This window comes from Acomys minous (genome assembly GCF_964271855.1).
Source record: "Acomys minous genome assembly, chromosome: 13".
Lineage (NCBI taxonomy): Eukaryota > Metazoa > Chordata > Mammalia > Rodentia > Muridae > Acomys > Acomys minous.
Window position 1 is genome coordinate 87,878,217 of NC_140495.1, and position 17,255 is coordinate 87,895,471.

A 17,255-nucleotide genomic window follows, 5' to 3' on the forward strand; every position below is an offset into this window, starting at 1 on the left:
GAGGTAAGGTGGGCTAGTTGGCGTCTCTGTTGTTGTGACAAAACACTTGACAGGAACAATGTGTTGGGGGCTATTGAGACGGCTCAGTTGGTGAGGGCACTTGCTCGCAAGCCTGATGAACTGAGTTCAGTCCTTGGAACCCACATGGTGGAAAAGATAACTGATTCCCAAAAATTGCCCACTGACACCCCCCATATGTGTATTGTGGCTTCAACATGTGTACACGTGTGTGTGCATAAACAGTGTGACAATTTAAATAATAAACAAATAATTTTTAATAGAAAGGAATAAGAAGGGAAAGGGTTTCTTTCGGCTATTTCAGAGGTATCAGTCCATGGTAGACTTTCCCTTCCTTGTGGGCTTGACAGAGGGAGGGTGGGGGTGTGGGTCACAACAGCAACACTGCTGAATGCTGCCTGTATAGTCTCAGGCAACCTGGGGTATACCATGAAACCCTGTCTCAAATAAAAAGACAAGAGAAAAAATAACTCAGGGCTTGTTTGCAAATCTTTGTCCAAACTTACCCAAAACTGTAATAAAAAAAATCAAGCATGTATTTGTTAGTGTGAACTTGATGTTCATTTCACACATATACACACACATACACCAGTATGTGTTGTTGGGATAGAAACTATGGTTTTGTGCATGTTAAGGACACACTTTATTGCTGAGCTATACCCGTTGCCCCTTTAGTTCATCTGTCTTTAATTTTTTTCCCTTCTTTTTAAATCCTTGTTAATTAATTAATTAATTTAATTAAGTAATTAATTTATTTTTTGGTTTTTTGAGACAGGGTTTCTCTGTGTAGCCTTGGCTGTCCTGGACTCACTTTGTAGACCAGGCTGGCCTTGAACTCATAGCGATCCCGCCTGCCTCTGCCTCCCAAGTGCTGGGATTAAAAATGTGTGCTGCCACACCTGGCTTTCTTTTTTAATATGTATACATTAGCATACATCCAAAAGGCAATCCTATATAAAGAATCATGCCAGGTGTGGTGGTGCACACCTGAGGTCCAGCATTTGGAAGGTAGAGGCAGGTAGATCTTGATGAGTTCAGCCTGCTCTACATAGTGAGTTCCAGACCAGCAGGGCTCATAGTGAGACCCTGTCTCAAAACCAAACCAAACCAAATCGTGTGCACACTTGTTATTTCTTTTGTGTATTCATTGTCCTTTGTAGGCAACTAGTTCCATTGTTAGTTTATTTGTCCTTTATTTTTAAAGAGGTGTGTGTGTGTGTTGTTGTTGTTGTTGTTATTGTTGTTGTTGGAGTTGGAGACAAGATCTCTTTGTGTGTTGTTGTTGTTGGAGACAAGGTCTCATGTAGCCCAGACTGATGTTGAACTTGCTAAATAGTTGAGGATGACCTTGAACTTCTGATTCTCCTGCATCTACTTGTGAGTACTGGAATTATGGGCAAATACTGTGATTCAAATGGTGCTAGGGTTCAGACCCAGGCCTTTGTGTGTGGCAGGCAGGCTCCAGACAGGGTTTCTCTATGTAGAGATGGCTGTCCTGGAACTTGCTCTGTAGACCAGGCTGCCCTCAAACTCACAGAGATCCACCTGCCCTTGCCTCCCTAGTGCTGGGATTAAAGGTGTGCACTACCACTCCCCAGAACTTCTATTCTTTTCTTGTACAAATGGTAGCAAAGTAAATACATTCTTCTGTGTTTTGCTTTTCACTTAATTCAGTAATACATTCTGGAAAACCACCCATTGTTGTTTAATATGTTCACGTGTAGTTTTCACCCTGAACACCTACGTATCTTGCAATAATGCTTTAGTGACCAAACTCATACACAGCAGTTTATATTGTTAGAAATACATCTTCAGTATCCATATCTAGAGAAGGACATTGAGTGTGTCACTCTGCTTAGTTCAGAAAACTTTATTTTCTCATGGTTCTAGAATCTGGAAGATGAAGACTCGGGTACTAGCAGGCTTGAGACTGGCAGATGACTTTCTGGGTCCTCATAGGGCACAGGAATTCCTGGCATTTATTATTATTATTATTATTATTATTATTATTATTATTATTATTATTATTTTCTTTGTGTAAAGATAACTGTTATGTAGTATTAGAGCTCCACTTAACGACGTGAGTTCACTTTATCTGCTTTGAGGCCCCTTCTCCAATGGGAGTGAGGTCTTGGACATAGGACAGGGGAGGAGGATGACTCCTCCTGTCTATAACTTTGGGTCTTTTATTTATTTATTTTTATTTTTTTTGAGGCAGGGCTGACCTGGCTGACATTGAACTCCCAATCCTTCAGTCTTTGCCTGTAAGTGCTGGGATCATAGGATATTTTTCATTTCTACTAGCAACATGTGGATATGAGGGTGTGCTCAGTCTATATTGCGCACGGCCTGTCAGGCTTTTGGACTGTCAGTTGATAGATGAGAAGTAGTATTCAGTGTAGTTTTCATTAGCGTTTATTTTTCTTACTTTATAAATTTATTCATCTTTAATGATCTGAGAGTCTGCAAGACACATTGATATAGCCAGAGGTGGGTGGCAGCATGGGAAACCAATGGTGCTGCAGCCAGCTGGGGGCAGAGGCTCTCTGTGGCTGAAGGACCCCCATGGTGGCAGTTCTCATCTCCTGGGACTCAGTATCCTGTCTCCATGGAAATCCGTCTGATACTGCTGGGGCCAGGGGGACCATCATCATCATCATCATCTCCATCAACAGCGCTGAGAGGTGCTTGCAATGAAAAGCAACCATAGCTACCGCTCACTCCCACCCAAGCTACTGTCTAAGTGTTCCCTCCCGCCCTCTTCACAGATGGAAGAAAGGAGTGACTGTTTGGATAAACAGAGGCTTCCCCAGGGGAGGAGAAGCTCCAGCTCTGCCCTCTGACCCTGGGGTCAGGCCTGTAGGCAGGGGTTGCCTCTCACCCCAGTATGGGTCTTGAGCAAACAATAGAAAAGAGTTCATACCGAGGCTCCCATGGCCAATAGGCAGGGTTTGGTTTTAGCAGGCTAGTAGGCAGAAACAGAGTACAATGGGCAAGGGCTGCGTCTTGTGTCCTGACTTCACTCTTCCTCTCCTTATGCAGCCCTAGAGTGGTCTCAGTCTTAGTGCAGCCAGTACTTAGAATTCACTCTGCTACAGCTAGATGCAGCAATGTGCAAAAAGGTGAAGCTACTCATAAAGTTGAGCCATTTACTGGGGGAAAAGGGAAAGGACACTGGTGTCTTCCCTCCTCTGGGGCAGGTGGGCTGGGCTGTGGTAGGAGCTGGTTCAGAGGCCACTGAGACTAGCTTTTTTTTTTTTTTTTAAGATTTATTTATTATGTACACACCTGCACACCAGAAGAGGCACCAGATCTCATTATAGATGGTTGTGAGCCACCATGTGGTTGCTGGAAATTGAACTCAGGAGCACACAGTGTTCTTAACCTCTGAGCCATCTCTCCAGCCCCAACTAGGCTTAACGAAGCCTAGTCCTATCTATTTAACTTGACTCTCTCTACCCTTCCTTAGTGCTCCTGACCTCACAGTTTTAACTCTCAGCTCACATTTGCTTTAAGTACAACACTGGTGCTCTGCAGATAGGGTCTGCTGCTGGAACGGAGAGGAGAGAAAGCTGAGAGGTTGGGGGGCAGGCTCTTGCTGCAGCTGTTGCTGCTGCCTTTGTTTCTGCCTCCCCTGTGCTGCTGCCCCTGCACTTGCTGCCTCTGTTGCCACCAGGCCTGACCCTCCTGCTGCCGGACTTCCTCCTCAGGTTCCCCTTCTCCTGAAGGCGGCCCTCTGACTTTGGATCTTGCCTTTTTTTTTTTTTTCTCCCCAAGTCAAACTGTGTCTTACTTTTCATATGCAGTCAGGGTTTTTCAGCACATGGAAGCTCCAAATTCTGAAACTCCAAAAGATAGTCCAGTGAGCTCAACCTAGACCATAGGAGGATTTCTGGCTGTTGAGTAAAAGCCAGCATTCTTCAGGAACTTGTGAAAATGCTCTTATCTACCAAAAAAGAGTCATTTCCCTCACCTCTGGCAGAAAGGACATATGGCTATCTATGGCACCTATCAGCATATCAAAGTGCATGCTGGCCTCCAGGCTCCCTCCATATCACAAGTGTCTGTTATACATTACAGAGCTGGCTCCTCTCCCCTCCTCCCCAACCCTAAACTTTCTCTGTTCTGTGCTTATGTTTCTCTCACTGTGTCTTCTCTATTCTCTAGCCCCTGATGTTCTCTCCTCTCTTGCAGATAGCCCTAGCCAGGACCAGTCTGCTGGTCACGTTCAGTACTTTCTCTCTCTGTTCTGCCCTCTTCCAGTTGCCTCTGAGATCTCCCCCACCCCTACCCCTAGCCATCTGTGGCAGACAGGAGAGTTGGTCCCACCCTCATCGACTGCAGCACGCAAGAAAGTGGGCCCTGCACCTCTCCTGGGCAGCACAGTAGAGCTGGCTGTCCCTTGTGGGTAAGGTGAGGGTGAGATGGCCCTGAGGGCATGAGAGCAGGAGAGCTGGCCCTGCCCCTTGACTGCTGTGGCATTTGGGTGAGCTAGCTGAGGCAGTACTGGAGAGCTCACCTTGGTGGTATGTGTAAGGGAGATCAACTCAGCTACCACCCAGGCCCAGATCCAGGGCTTTGAGCTGGCCCATCTCAACATCTACCTCATCTATGAACTACTAGAGGGCATGAAGGGGCTGGTCCTACAGATCCAGAGCTACAGGATCTCTATGACACAGGGCAACAATAGGATGTTCAGAAGGAATCTCTGAGGATTCAGTGTTGATTGTGTAGCAGAAGCCAGAGGCCTCCAACCAGACCAATGACTCATTGCAGTAAACATTTGCAAGTGAGGAGTTGTGTGATAAACATGCTGGAGGTGCTGAAATGAGCTAATTCAAGACAAAGTATATAAATGCTGGTTTATTGGGAACAGTTCACTGGCTTTTGTACTTGCACGGGGGTGGAGGGTGGAGGAAGTGCAGAAAGGAGAGGGGAAATGCAGAAAGAAGGAAGGCAGGGGGACCAAAATGTCTAGATTATATAGTGAAGAGCCTCTGGGGAAGGCGAAGCCCTGCCCTGGGCTGGAGAGTTCAGGATAGAGGCAAGGTTTTCCAGCCATGCCCTGCAGCAGGTAGGGACTGAGGGATGCTGGGAGAACCTGGAGGCCAGGTCTGCCTTGGTTGAAAAGGCACTTCAGCTGCTTGTCCAGGTCTGAAGCCCAACAGTGTGGGCAACAGGATTTACTGAGGGACACCCTGTGACACACTACAGCTTCCACAATGAGATGCTTTTTAATTAAAAACATTTTTTTTCTTATTTTTTTTCAGGGGCATTGCAAAGGTGGAGGGTGGATACAAAGGCATGGCGAGATGACTGGGATTAGGGTACATGATGTGACATTCACAAAGAATCAATACAAAGTTAAGAATTAAATAAAAGCAGAGCTGTCAAAAATAAAAAAATAAAAAAAAGAAAAGAAAAGAAAAGAAAACACTTTCCCTTAATCATACCGTGGAATGGTCATGTCCTCAGTTTATATAGTGTGGACTGTGAAAATCAGGAAGCCACTGGATGAAATCTGCTATTTTATTTTATTATATTTTTTTGTTTTGTTTTGTTTTTTTGGTTTTTCGAGACAGGGTCTCTCTGTGTAGCCTTGGCCATCCTGGACTCACTTTGTAGACCAGGCTAGCCTCGAACTCACAGTGATCCGCCTACCTCTGCCTCCCAAGTGCTGGGATTAAAGGCGTGCGCCACCACGCCCAGCTTTATTTTATTATATTATCTGATGCTCTGAATAGGGAAAGTTAGATCCTTCAGGGATGTTGTATAACAGCCTTTCTTGAGGTGATTATGACTTCAGTGATGTGCAGCCCAAAAGTCCAGGAAAGGAAACACTGTTCCATGGAGGGACACCTTCTCAGTGATGTCACTGCAAGTTCAGACCACCCGGCCTACTGGCCAAACCAGCTCTGGGTGATCCAGCACTGTGTCTCAGTTTTAAAGGAGTGGAGATGGGTTGGACGACATAAAAAAGCAAATTGTAAGTTTCCCTTCCCACAAGGTGTCTGCTAGGTGGCTTCATGTGTAGGGACGGGGAAACTCCTCCTGGGAGCCAACAGGAAGTCTGAAAGCCAACAGTCCAGCTGGGAGGCATTCTGTTAGTGACACGTGCTCCTTTCCCCAAATATAGCTAAATGTTGTATGTGCAAACAACATAGCTTTAAAAAAGTAAAACGAAAGTATGCGTTTTTATAAAACTTGACAAAAATAGTCAGATGTACACGTTCTCTCTCACTTAACACACACACACACACACACACACACAGAGTTTTCTGGCACCTCCGTCCTTTTGTGTCTGGCCTGCTTTGGCATCTTCATTGTCTGCAGGCTGTTCCTATCTTGCCAGCATCCGCTCTTCCCTCTGTCCCTCTGAGTGCCTTCTCTCATTCTGTACTGGGGTTTTCAGGCTCGGTTCTGGTTTGGGGGAGGTAGCACCTTCAGATTGTCCTCATCTTGACGTTTATCCTCTAACATCCTCTTTGGCTTTTCCTTCGGTCATGGCAGTGACAGTGGTGGGATGTAGGCCCTGGATGTGGGGGTACGGGGTGGTCAGGAATGGGTCTTACCTCTTCACACTGCTCCTCTTTTTCTCAGTGAGTGAAACTGCACATCATTAAGTGTGTGTGTGTGTGTGTAGTATCTGTCTTTTGCCTATTTAATGGCATTTTTCTCTTAAGTTCTTTTGAAGATTCACTTTTATTTATTTATTTGTATGTGCATGTCAGTATCTGTGGGTGCATATGTGCATGAACATGTGATGTCCCAAAGGAGGGTGTCAGGAGTCCCTTTGCATCCTTCTCTGCCTGCTGCTCTGAGACAGCATCTCTTCCTGAGCCTGGGGCTGGAATCTTTGCTAGGCTAGAAGTCAGCAAATGTCAGCAGTCCTCCTGTGTCCACCTCCCTTGGAGTTGGAGTTGCAAGTGTTTGTAGGAAATGCCTGGCTTGTTGCTAGGGGCACAGTCCCCAGTTGTGTTTGTGGTGGAGCTGTGCATACTGGAGTCACATAGGGGGCATCGTATGCCTTTCCTAATATAGCAGGTGTCACCCTGGGCTGGGGTACTTGGGATGGCATGCCCTGCTCTTAGTTTGCCCTGACAGTTTAAAGATGATGCTTGCTTTTCCTTTGAGACAGTTTTACTATGTAGCCCAGGCTGACCTTAAGCTCACGGTCCTCTCGCCTCAGCATCTGGACAGAGTGCTGGCATTTCAGGCGATGCTGCCACTCCCTGTTTAAAGCTGTTTGTTCCTTAAAATTACCTCCTTTAAATGAGGCAATTTGGATTGATAGGTAGAATAATAAAACTCCTTCATCAGATACAAAAATAGCTCAGGCTCCATTAACACCTAGGAGTGGGTACTCTGTTAACTACGTTGCTAAGGCAAAAATGAGGCAAACAAAGAACAAGGTACAAGCTGTGTGTGGTAAATGTGTTTCTTTGGGTGCCTTGTTAGGTTCGGGATCTTACTGTGGAACTTAAAATTCTAAACTAGAATTCTTCCTGCATGGCTCCTATTTAGAGGAGCGCCTCAACGTTTTTTTTTTCTTTGTTTTCCATTTACAGAATGAGGTTAATGAAATCTGACAATTACCTATAGTTAAGGGTATAAAGTGCCTTTATGGTACCCTAGATGTGGTCAACCTGAAAAACATTGTGCTAAGTGAAGAACGCCAGCCACTGAGGCTGTCTTTTTGCATGATTCCTTTCATGTGCTGTGTGTAGACTAGGCAAATCCATCAGCAAATCCAGAGACAGAAGTCACACTAGGGCTTGCCTGTGAGGACAGGAAGTGATTACTTAATGTGCATGGAGTGTTGTGAGGAGATGAAAAAGTTTGAAAGTAAGGAGAACCTATTGGTTACACAACATAAACATGCTAAATGCCACCGAATGGTAAAGCAGCCGATTGTATGTGAAGTGAATTAAGCTTTAATTTAAAAAGGACTTAGGAAATGTATTGTGTTTTCCAGAGGCAAAGATATGATAACCACATAAAGCTCAGGTTTAGCCCTTAGAACTTAGTTTAATGCAAAGTATTGGGGTTTTTCTTTAAAAAAATTTTTTTTACATATACATTTATATTACACATATATACAATAGATTACCTATAACAAGACGAACCATGACACAATCAGGAATTATATAAATGTTACATTCTTAGTGTTTTGGCTATTTGTATTTGACAGCCTTGAAGAAGACATCTTTCCTATCTTGGTGTGTCTAAATTTCTGAATGTAAATCAATCTCCATCACATATTGTCATTATCAACTTAAAACACCTTTCTAGACCTAAGAAAATATGGAACGCTTCACAAAATTGCAACTCATTCTTGCGCAGGGACCATGCTAATCTCTGTATCGTTCCAATTTTAGTATAAGTGCTGCCGAAGCAAGACCTGGTGCAAAGTACTGTTATCTGAATGTATTGCAGTATCTGTTAAGATAGATACATTTTGTTTTGTTTAAGGCTGGGTCTCATTCTATAGCCCACACTGATCTAGAGATTACTTTAGAGCTCAGGTTGGTCTCAAACCTAAAATCCTCCTGCCCAGGCTTTCCAGGTGCTGCGATCACAGATGTGCACCACCATACCCACTGTAAGCCCTCCACATTTTATAGTCTGGTTTGGAGGTAAGTGCTTAGGGTCAATTTTTCTTGGGGAGCTCATGATGGACTCAGTTGTCATGAAATTATCAAAGGTGATGACAGATCCCAAAGAGATAGTCCTCATTTGTGGAAGCAGGATATCATTTGGCCTGGGCTGGCCTTAAATGCCTCATCCATCTGTCTTCATCTTCCCAAACTGCAATTCCACAATTATATGTGCTGTCACACCCAGCTCAAAAAGATTTTATTAAACCAACATTTAAAATATTGTGCACTCAGCCACGCAGTTTGGGCGCATGCCTTTAATCCCAGTATTTGGGAAGCAGAGGCAGGTGGGTTGATGTGAGTTCGAGGCCAGCCTGGTCTGCAATATGAGTCCATGACAGCCAAGGCTACACAGAGAAACCCTGTCTTGAAAACAAAACAAAACAAAACAAAACAAATTGTGTACTTGGGCCTGGAGAGATAAGGGCACTGATTGCTCCTCCAGAGGTCCTGAGCTCAATTCCCAGCTACCACATGGTGGCTCACAACTATCTATAATGAGATCTGGTGCCCTCTTCTGGTGTACATGCAGACAGAGCACTGTATACATAATAATAAATAATAAATCTTTTTTTAAAATATTGTGCACTCAGGGCTGGAGAGATGGCTTAGTGGTTAAGAGGATCACACCCCTGCACTCACGTCAGAGAGGTCACAGTCACCTGTAACTTCAGCTCAAGGGGATCCAACCTCCTCTGTTTATGGAATCTGACACCCTCTGCTCTATACAGGCAGCTGTGTGCATGTAGTACACATAAACTCAGACATAGATACACATACACACCAAAAAAAAATCTTTAAAATATTGCATTCTTTCTGGGCATGGTGGTGCAACCTTTAATCCCAGCACTCAGGAGGCAGAGGCAGGTGGATTGCTGGGAGTTCCAGGCCAGCCTGGTCTACAAAGTGAGTCCAGGATAGCCAAAATGACACAGAAAACAAACAAATATTGTGTTTTCTTTTTCCTGAGAATTGTTGTTTTATTGGGCTACTGTTTATTTCTTTAGGGTAAGATGATTAAAACCAGAACCACCCAGGTGGGCTCTACTACCAAGTGTTGCCCCCCAAGTCCCTAAATAGTATGTAAAAATCACATAATATTGGAGATTCCAGCCGTAGAGGCCTTGCTTCTGGGAGTCCCAACAAATCGTGTCTAGCCGCTCCAGAAAATGTAATGACAAAAGGCCAGAAAAGAGTTTATTCATGGTAACTACATGGGAAAACAGGATCAAGCCTCATCAGCCCACCTTGGCAGGCACTGACAGGAGCCTCGGGTTCACATACTACAGGGGAAGGATTTGGGTATATGGGCACGAGGTGTGCATAGCTAACCAGTCTGGGTCAGACTATGTCTGCTTCTCTTGGGCGCCTGGACTCTGGGAAGTTTTATTGTTTGGGCAGGCAATTTTATTGCCCTGTTACTGCTTGGCACATGGGTGGAGGGACACAGCCTCATTTTGGGGTGATCCGTCTGTAAGTGTCACTCTTCTGGCAGGGTTAGGGCTTTGCCTGGCAACTTCCAGTTGCCATTCCAGGAACCTGCAATTGTCCCTGGACTCCTCTTATTTGGTGCCTTCAGCCAGGATGCAGGAGCATTGCCAGCTGCTTTAGATCAACGTTTTTTAAGTGATTGACCTGCAGAATTGAGCAAGAATCTAACCCAAAGTTTTCAGGTGTAAAGGAAATGTGCAGCACAAAGGCAGAGCTGTGAGGCACCTGTCCTGCTTTAGCCACTCCCTGGACATGTGCTAGGCCAAGTGGAGAGTTGGTGCTTTGTAGCAAAAGCCTCCTCTAAGTCTCTGTCTTGAGCTCATCAAATTAACCATCTTTTTTTTTTTTAAGGTTTATTTATTTATCATGTACACTTGTGCATGCCAGAAGAGGGCATTAGATCTCATAGACAATTGTGAACCACTATGTGGTTGCTGGGAATTAAGCTCAGGACCTCTGGACAAACAGACAGTGCTCTTAACCTCTGATCCATCTCTCCAGCCCCAAAAAGATGTCTTTATTTTATGTATATGAACACACTGTTTTCATGCACACCAGAAGAGGGAATCAGATTCCATTACAGATGGTTGTGAACCACCATGTGGTTGCTTGGAATTGAACTCAGGACCTCTGGAAGAGCAGTCAGTGCTCTCAATCACTGAGCCATCTCTCCAATCCCAATTAACCATCTTGAAGTGAGTGGTGCAGTAGTGTTAAGTACATTGACATTGCACAACTGCCAGCTATGTATCATTTTATGCCATTTTATCCTTCCAAAAGGAATTCATACCCATTAACAGCTGCCCCCTGTCACCCCATCCCTAGCAGCCACCAATTTGTAGTCTGTTCTCCATACTCTAGGTGCTTCATATAATAGAATAATAAATTATGTGGTCCTTGTGCCTTGTTTCTTTTATTTAACATCACGTTTTTGGCACACTCTTGCTTAGGCTGATGTTTCTCCAATTGCGATAACACAGTTTGTTTACCATTCATTTGTTGATGTAAATTTGGACTAGTCTCATCTCTTGGCTGTGTGAATAGCACTTTTAGGAACGTGTGTATACATGTTTCTCATTGGGTCTTTTTTCATTCTCTTGGGCATGTACCTGGGTGTAGCATTGTTGGTTATGTGGTAATTCTGTCTGTTACTTTTCAGCAGCTGCCAGCATGTTTTTCACAGTGGCTGCACTGAACTACTTTACTTTCCTGGCATTGTCTGAGGTTGCAATTTCTGGCAACCTTGTCAGTATTTTTTTTTTCCCTCTCCATTATTTTAGAGTCAGTACCTCATTGTGGCTTGCTCTGCAGTTCCCTAAATTATTAATGATGTTGAAGGTCTTTGTGCGTTGTTATTACAGCTGATTGGGTTTCTTTGGAAAGATATCCATCTAAATCTTCTTTATTTTAAAGATTAGCTTGTTTGTGTTTTGTTTTTGAGTTGCAGGAGTTATTATATATTTGGGATATTCTATTTTTAACGAATAATGCAAATGTGTCTCTTATTCTGTAAGCTTTCTTCTTTCCTCCACTCTCTAGATCGCCCCTGCTTTCTCTTCTCCTTTGCTCCCCCTTCTTATCCTTTCCTCTCTCCTCCTCTGCCTCTCTTCCCTCCGCTTTCCTCCCTCCTTCCTTCTCCTATGGTTTCTCCTTCTTATACTCCTCCTCTCTCCTCCCCTGCCCTCTCTTTTCCTCTCCTCTCCCTTCTTCTTCCCTTTCATTCCCCTCCTCTCCCTGTCCTTCCTCCCCTCTTTTTCCCGCTCTTCTCCCCTCTCCTCTCCCATTTTCCTCCTTCTATCCTTTTCTCTTCCTCTCCCCTCGACCCCCTTCCTTGTTTCTTTCTCTGCTTCCCTTCGCCTAGGGTGACTTTGAACTCACGATCCTCTTGCCCTGGCCTCTTAGTGCTGGGATTACAGGTGTACCACCATGCTTGGTTTCCTTTCCTCTTACTTGCTTACTACTAATGTATTACATTTGTGAATTTTGATTAAGTCCCATTGCCCTGGGTCTCATTGTTTTTGCTTTTACTATTATATCTAAGAACTCATTGCCAAATGCAGGGTGATAGAAAATTAATTCTAGTCGGGTGTGGTGGCGGACACCTTTAATCCCAGCACTTGGGAGTTTGAGGCCAGCCTGGACTACAGAGCAAGTTCCAGGATAGCCAGAGCTGTTACACAGAGAAACCCTGTCTCAAAAAACAAACAAAACAAAACAACAACAACAAACAAAAACAAAAAAAAGAAAGAAAGAAAATAAAATTAATTCTATTTACTTTCTGAAATATTTGTGGCTTGAGTTTATGTGTAAGTCACTGATCCATTTTGAGATAATTTTTATGTACAGTTATGCTCCACCTTTGCTCTTCCCATGTGTAGACATTTCCTGTGTATATAGGCTTATTTTTATGTTCTTAGTTATATTCATACCTCTTACGTGTGGGTTTTGTTTTGTGTTTTGAGAGAGTCTTATTCTGTAGCCTTGCCTGGCCTGGAACTTTCTATGTAGACCAAGATAGCCTCAAACTCATTGAAATTGGCCTGCCTTGCCTCCTCAGTACTGGATCTAAAAGCATGTGTCACCATGCCTGTGTATATTGATAGATTATCTCCAACGATGAAATGAGCCAATTCAAGCTAAATGAAAAGTATAAATGCATGTTTATTGAAGGTGAGTTCATCGACCTCATGGGAGGGGGTCAGTAAAGTTGCCATGTAGAGCGGAGACAGAGAAGCGAGGTGAGGGGCAGAGAGAATCAAAATGGGATTATATATGGAAGAGCCTCTGAGGGGAGAGGAAACTCTGCTTCTTGGCTGTAAAGTTCAGGGTAGAGGCCAGGGTGTGTACCAGCTATGCCCTGTAACTGATAGGGACTGAGGGATGCTAGGAGAGCCTGGAGGCCAGGTCTGCTTTGGTCAAATGGGCACCGTAGCTGCTTGTCCTGGGTCTGAATCCCAACATACATATTTGAACATTTTATTTATTCACATATATGTGTGTGTGTGTGTGTGTGTGTGTGTGTGTGTGTGTGTGTGTGGTTTGCCTGCGTGTATATCTGTGTATTACGTGTTCAGTGTCCAAGAAAAGGGTGTTAGATCTCCTGGGATTGGAGCTATAGCCAGTGGTAAGCCAACTGTGCATGCTAGGGATTGAAACTGGGTCCTCTAGAAGAGCAACCCAGTGCTGCTAATCACTGAGCCACTTCTGCAGCCATTAAAAAAAAAAAAAAAAAAAAAAAAAGACATGTTTCTGTTGTGCTTCAGAGCCAGTACAAACAGCTCCAGGTTCTCCCAGCATTCCTCGGTCCCTATCTGCTACAGGACATGGCTGGCATACCCTGCCCTCTAACCTGAACTTTCCAGGGCAGAGGCTTCTCCTTCACCATAAAATCCAGACATTTTGGTTTTCTCTGCCCTCCCACCCCCTCCCCCTTGCATGGTGGTCAAGAGTTGCTTTCAATGAACCTACATTCATATACTTTAACTTGCCTTGCATGAAAAGCAGTCCAATGCCCTCCTTTCCACCTCACCACCCCTTCCTAGTTCCTTATTTTTTAATTATAGGAAAAGGGAGGAATGTTAGTTCACAAGCAGATCCACTAGCTTGCTTCTGAGTTGCTTAGCAACCTCTGATGTCATCACCTGCCACCACCAGGTGTGCTTCAGCTACACATCAGATATAAAGGACCGACCAGTCTCCTCTCTCTCTCTCTCTCTCTCTCTCTCTCTCTCTCTCTCTCTCCCTCAGTTTCTCTCTCTCTCTCCTTGTGTCTATGGTGCCCCCTTCTCCCATCTTTCTCTCCTGCTCTCTCCCGAGTCTCTCCTGGTTGTTCTCCCATTGTCTCTCTGTCTCTGCCTCCATACAATAAATCTCTTTCTACCATATCTGTTGCATGCTCTCTATATGTAACAATATTATAACAGTTTCACTATGTATCCTGGCCATCTTAGAACTTGCAGTGATCCTCTTGCCTCAGCCTTCCAAATGCTGGGATTACAGGTTAAGCCCCCTTATCCTGGTTAAATATTTTTGCTTGTTTTTGAGATGAGTCTCACCATGTAGCTCTAGCTGGCCTGGAACTTCCTGTGTGGCTCAGGCTGTCTTGGAACTCAGAGACCCACCTGCTTACGGTCTCCTGAATGCTGGGGTTAAAGGCATGCTCCATCTCGCCCAGCTTTGTCGTGAGCATTCTCGCCATTTGCTTCTCTATGAACTGAGGTTCTTGTTTCTCTTCCTCTGACAACAGGATCGTGGGGTTGACAGCTCCATTTTTCAGAATCCCAAAAAGCTTCACCTAACTATTGGCATGTTGGTACTTCTAAGTGAACAAGAGATCCAGCAGACCTGTGAGATCCTGCAACGCTGTAAGGAGGAATTCATTAAGTAAGTAGCTGGCAGCAGCGGGAGGGAGGGTAACCCAGGCTGGGATCTGTTCTGTGTTACAGACTGGGTTTTGGATGAGAGAGCTTGATGAAACGCAAATCATTAAAGTATATATAAGATCTATTTATTTTATGGGTATGAATGTTTTGTTTGCATGTTTGTATATGGACCTTGTATGTGCTCAGTGCCCACAAAGGTTAGAAGGTGTCAGATTCCCTGGAACTTAGGTGATAAATGGCTGTGAGCCCCTGTATAGGTACTGGGAAACAGAGCTTGGTTCTCTGCAGGAACAAGTGTTCTTACCCACCAAGCCGTCTCCTCAGCCCTGATTTGTTCATTTGTAGTACTTAAAATTGGGCTATCAACCAAAACTTTGAAAATTGACTTAAAGCTTGCATTTACAGTTTTTAAATTGTACTAATTGATAGGTAAATTTTGCTCTTAAACAGTACATCCATTGTTTGATCCAGAGTAGCGAATTACTGCTTCAGTGGCTTAAAACCACACACATTTATCATCCGATTTACCAGGTCAGGAGTGGGGAGGAAGGTCAGCACAACCACAGATTTGTTTTTAGGTGAGAGAGCTGGATGACATGGGGATTTTATGGTTTGTTTGTCCATAAAGAATACAAACACATATGCCCATGCCATGTTTTAAGGGAAAATGTCTATTTTCTTGCCTTTGAAGTCTAGCTTTTAGAGGTTTCCCACATTATTTATCTAGTGTCTTCTTTTCCCCACCTTTAATTCTAGTGTTGTATTTCTCTTGTCACCTGTCTCTGTGACTGCAGCAGGAACAAGCTGTTGGCTTTTAAGGGCTCTGACTTGATTGAATTCATCTATGTAATCAAGACAATCCCTGTTATCAAGGCTCGTAACCAAGACCCGGAGGATAGTAGGACCTTTCCTCTGGGAGGGCGGTTTTCTGTTTCAGTTTCTGAGGCTCAATCCTCCAGTCATAGCTGAGGCTGAGAATGGAAGCTCATAGGCCAGCGAGCTAGAGTATGCAGTGATGAAGGAGAGATCCTCACCAACAGTACAAACAAGGACTAACACCTGAGGTTGTCCTTTATCTTCACACAAGCACCATGGCGTGTGTGCACTCATACCTCTGAGTGTATGTGCACATTATTATATACAGCTGCCATATTATTCTACATGGCCTTGTAGAAATGGGTCACCTGGCTCACTGGGTAGAAAAAAGGCAAAAAGATTTAAAGTTTTTCTCTGTGTTGCACACAAGACTCTGTAGTACATTGATTTGTTTGGGGCCCGTTACTCATTCTCTTTCTTCTCTTCTTCCTCCTCATCTTTCTTGAGACAGGGTCTCACTATGGCTAGGCTAGCCTTAAACTGACAGAGCTCCTCCTGCCTCTGCTTCTAGCTTTGCTTCCTGAGTGCTGGGGTTAAAGTTGTGCATCGCAAGCTGGGTGGTGGTGGCGCACACCTTTAATCCCAGCACTTGGGAGGCAGAGGCAGGTGGATCACTGTGAGTTTTGAGGCCAGCCTGGTCTACAAAGCAAGTCTAGGACAGTCAAGACAACACAGAGACCCTATCTCAAAACACACACACACACACACACACACACACACAAAGTCGTGCATCACTACTCCTCATCAATTATACTTTATGCTAATTGCTTTAAAGATAAGATTGTTGATTTTTTTTTTAAGACTTGGTCTTCTTTTTCTTTTCTCCTCTTCCTCCTTTTCCTTCTCCTCCTCTTGTTCTTCTTCTGGATTTATTTATATACCTGCATGCAAGAAGGGCATCAGATCCTAGTATAGATGGTTCTGAGCCACCATGTGGATGTCAGGAATTGAACTCAGGACCTCTGGAAGAGCAGTACAGAGTCTATGTAGCCTTGGCTATCTTGGAATTCACCTTATAGACAGGCTGGCCTTGAACTTACAGAGATTCACCTACTTTTGTCTTCCCAGTGCTGCGTGATTAAAGGTGTGCATCACTATGCTTGTTTTCTTTATTTATTTTAAAGATAGATTATTTATTTATTTATTTATTTATTTATTTATTTATTATATAGTGTCCTGTCTGCATGTGTGCCTGCAGGCCAGATGAGGGCACCAGATTTCAATATTGATGGTTGCGAGCCACCATGTGGTTGCTGGGAATCAAACTCAGGACCTCTGAAACAGCAGCTAGTGCTCTTAACCTCTGAGCCATCTCACTAGTCCCGTTGTTTTATTTTTTTTTAAATCTTACTTAAAACTGAAAATAATTTGGTGTTCATCATTAGATAGTTGCAGTTTTCTTTGTATAAAATAAAAATATTTAAAGGACTCATACTTCAATATATTCCCAGTTCTTTTTCTGCTAAACTTAACTGAAAATAGCTGCATTTTCCTGGCTGCCTCTGGGATAATCCTGTAAGAAAAATGTAGAATTAGATAAAATATTTATATAGTGAAGTATTTGTTCTTTTTGCCTTAAGAAAAATCAGGCTCCAGGTTTTAATCACTGAGTTTTAATCCTAAGCTATGGGCAGACCTAGCTGAGCTCTTCTCTTTTGTGTATTTAATGCCTTTGCCAAATTGGAGCCTGGATGCGTGTCAGAGTCGGTGTGCACTGGGAATAAAGAACAGTCCTAATAGTTCTAAGACCCTGACGTGACAGGATGAAAATGGTAATTGTAGTTTTTCACATTCAGCAAAGCTTTTGAAATTGTACAAAGTTGCCCTGCCA

At 43.8% G+C, this 17,255-nt stretch overlaps 1 protein-coding gene across 3 annotated transcripts in view; it reads left to right on the plus strand.

The window, feature by feature from the left end:
- The window catches only part of ASCC1 (activating signal cointegrator 1 complex subunit 1), an 84,816-nt gene that overhangs the window by 19,763 nt on the left and 47,798 nt on the right, over positions 1-17,255 (plus strand). For all 3 annotated transcript variants that reach the window (XM_084753593.1, XM_084753595.1, XM_084753594.1), the window contains exon 6: positions 14,413-14,549. In XM_084753593.1, the coding sequence (XP_084609719.1) occupies positions 14,413-14,549 (137 nt within the window). The remainder of the gene's footprint in view (positions 1-14,412; positions 14,550-17,255) is intronic.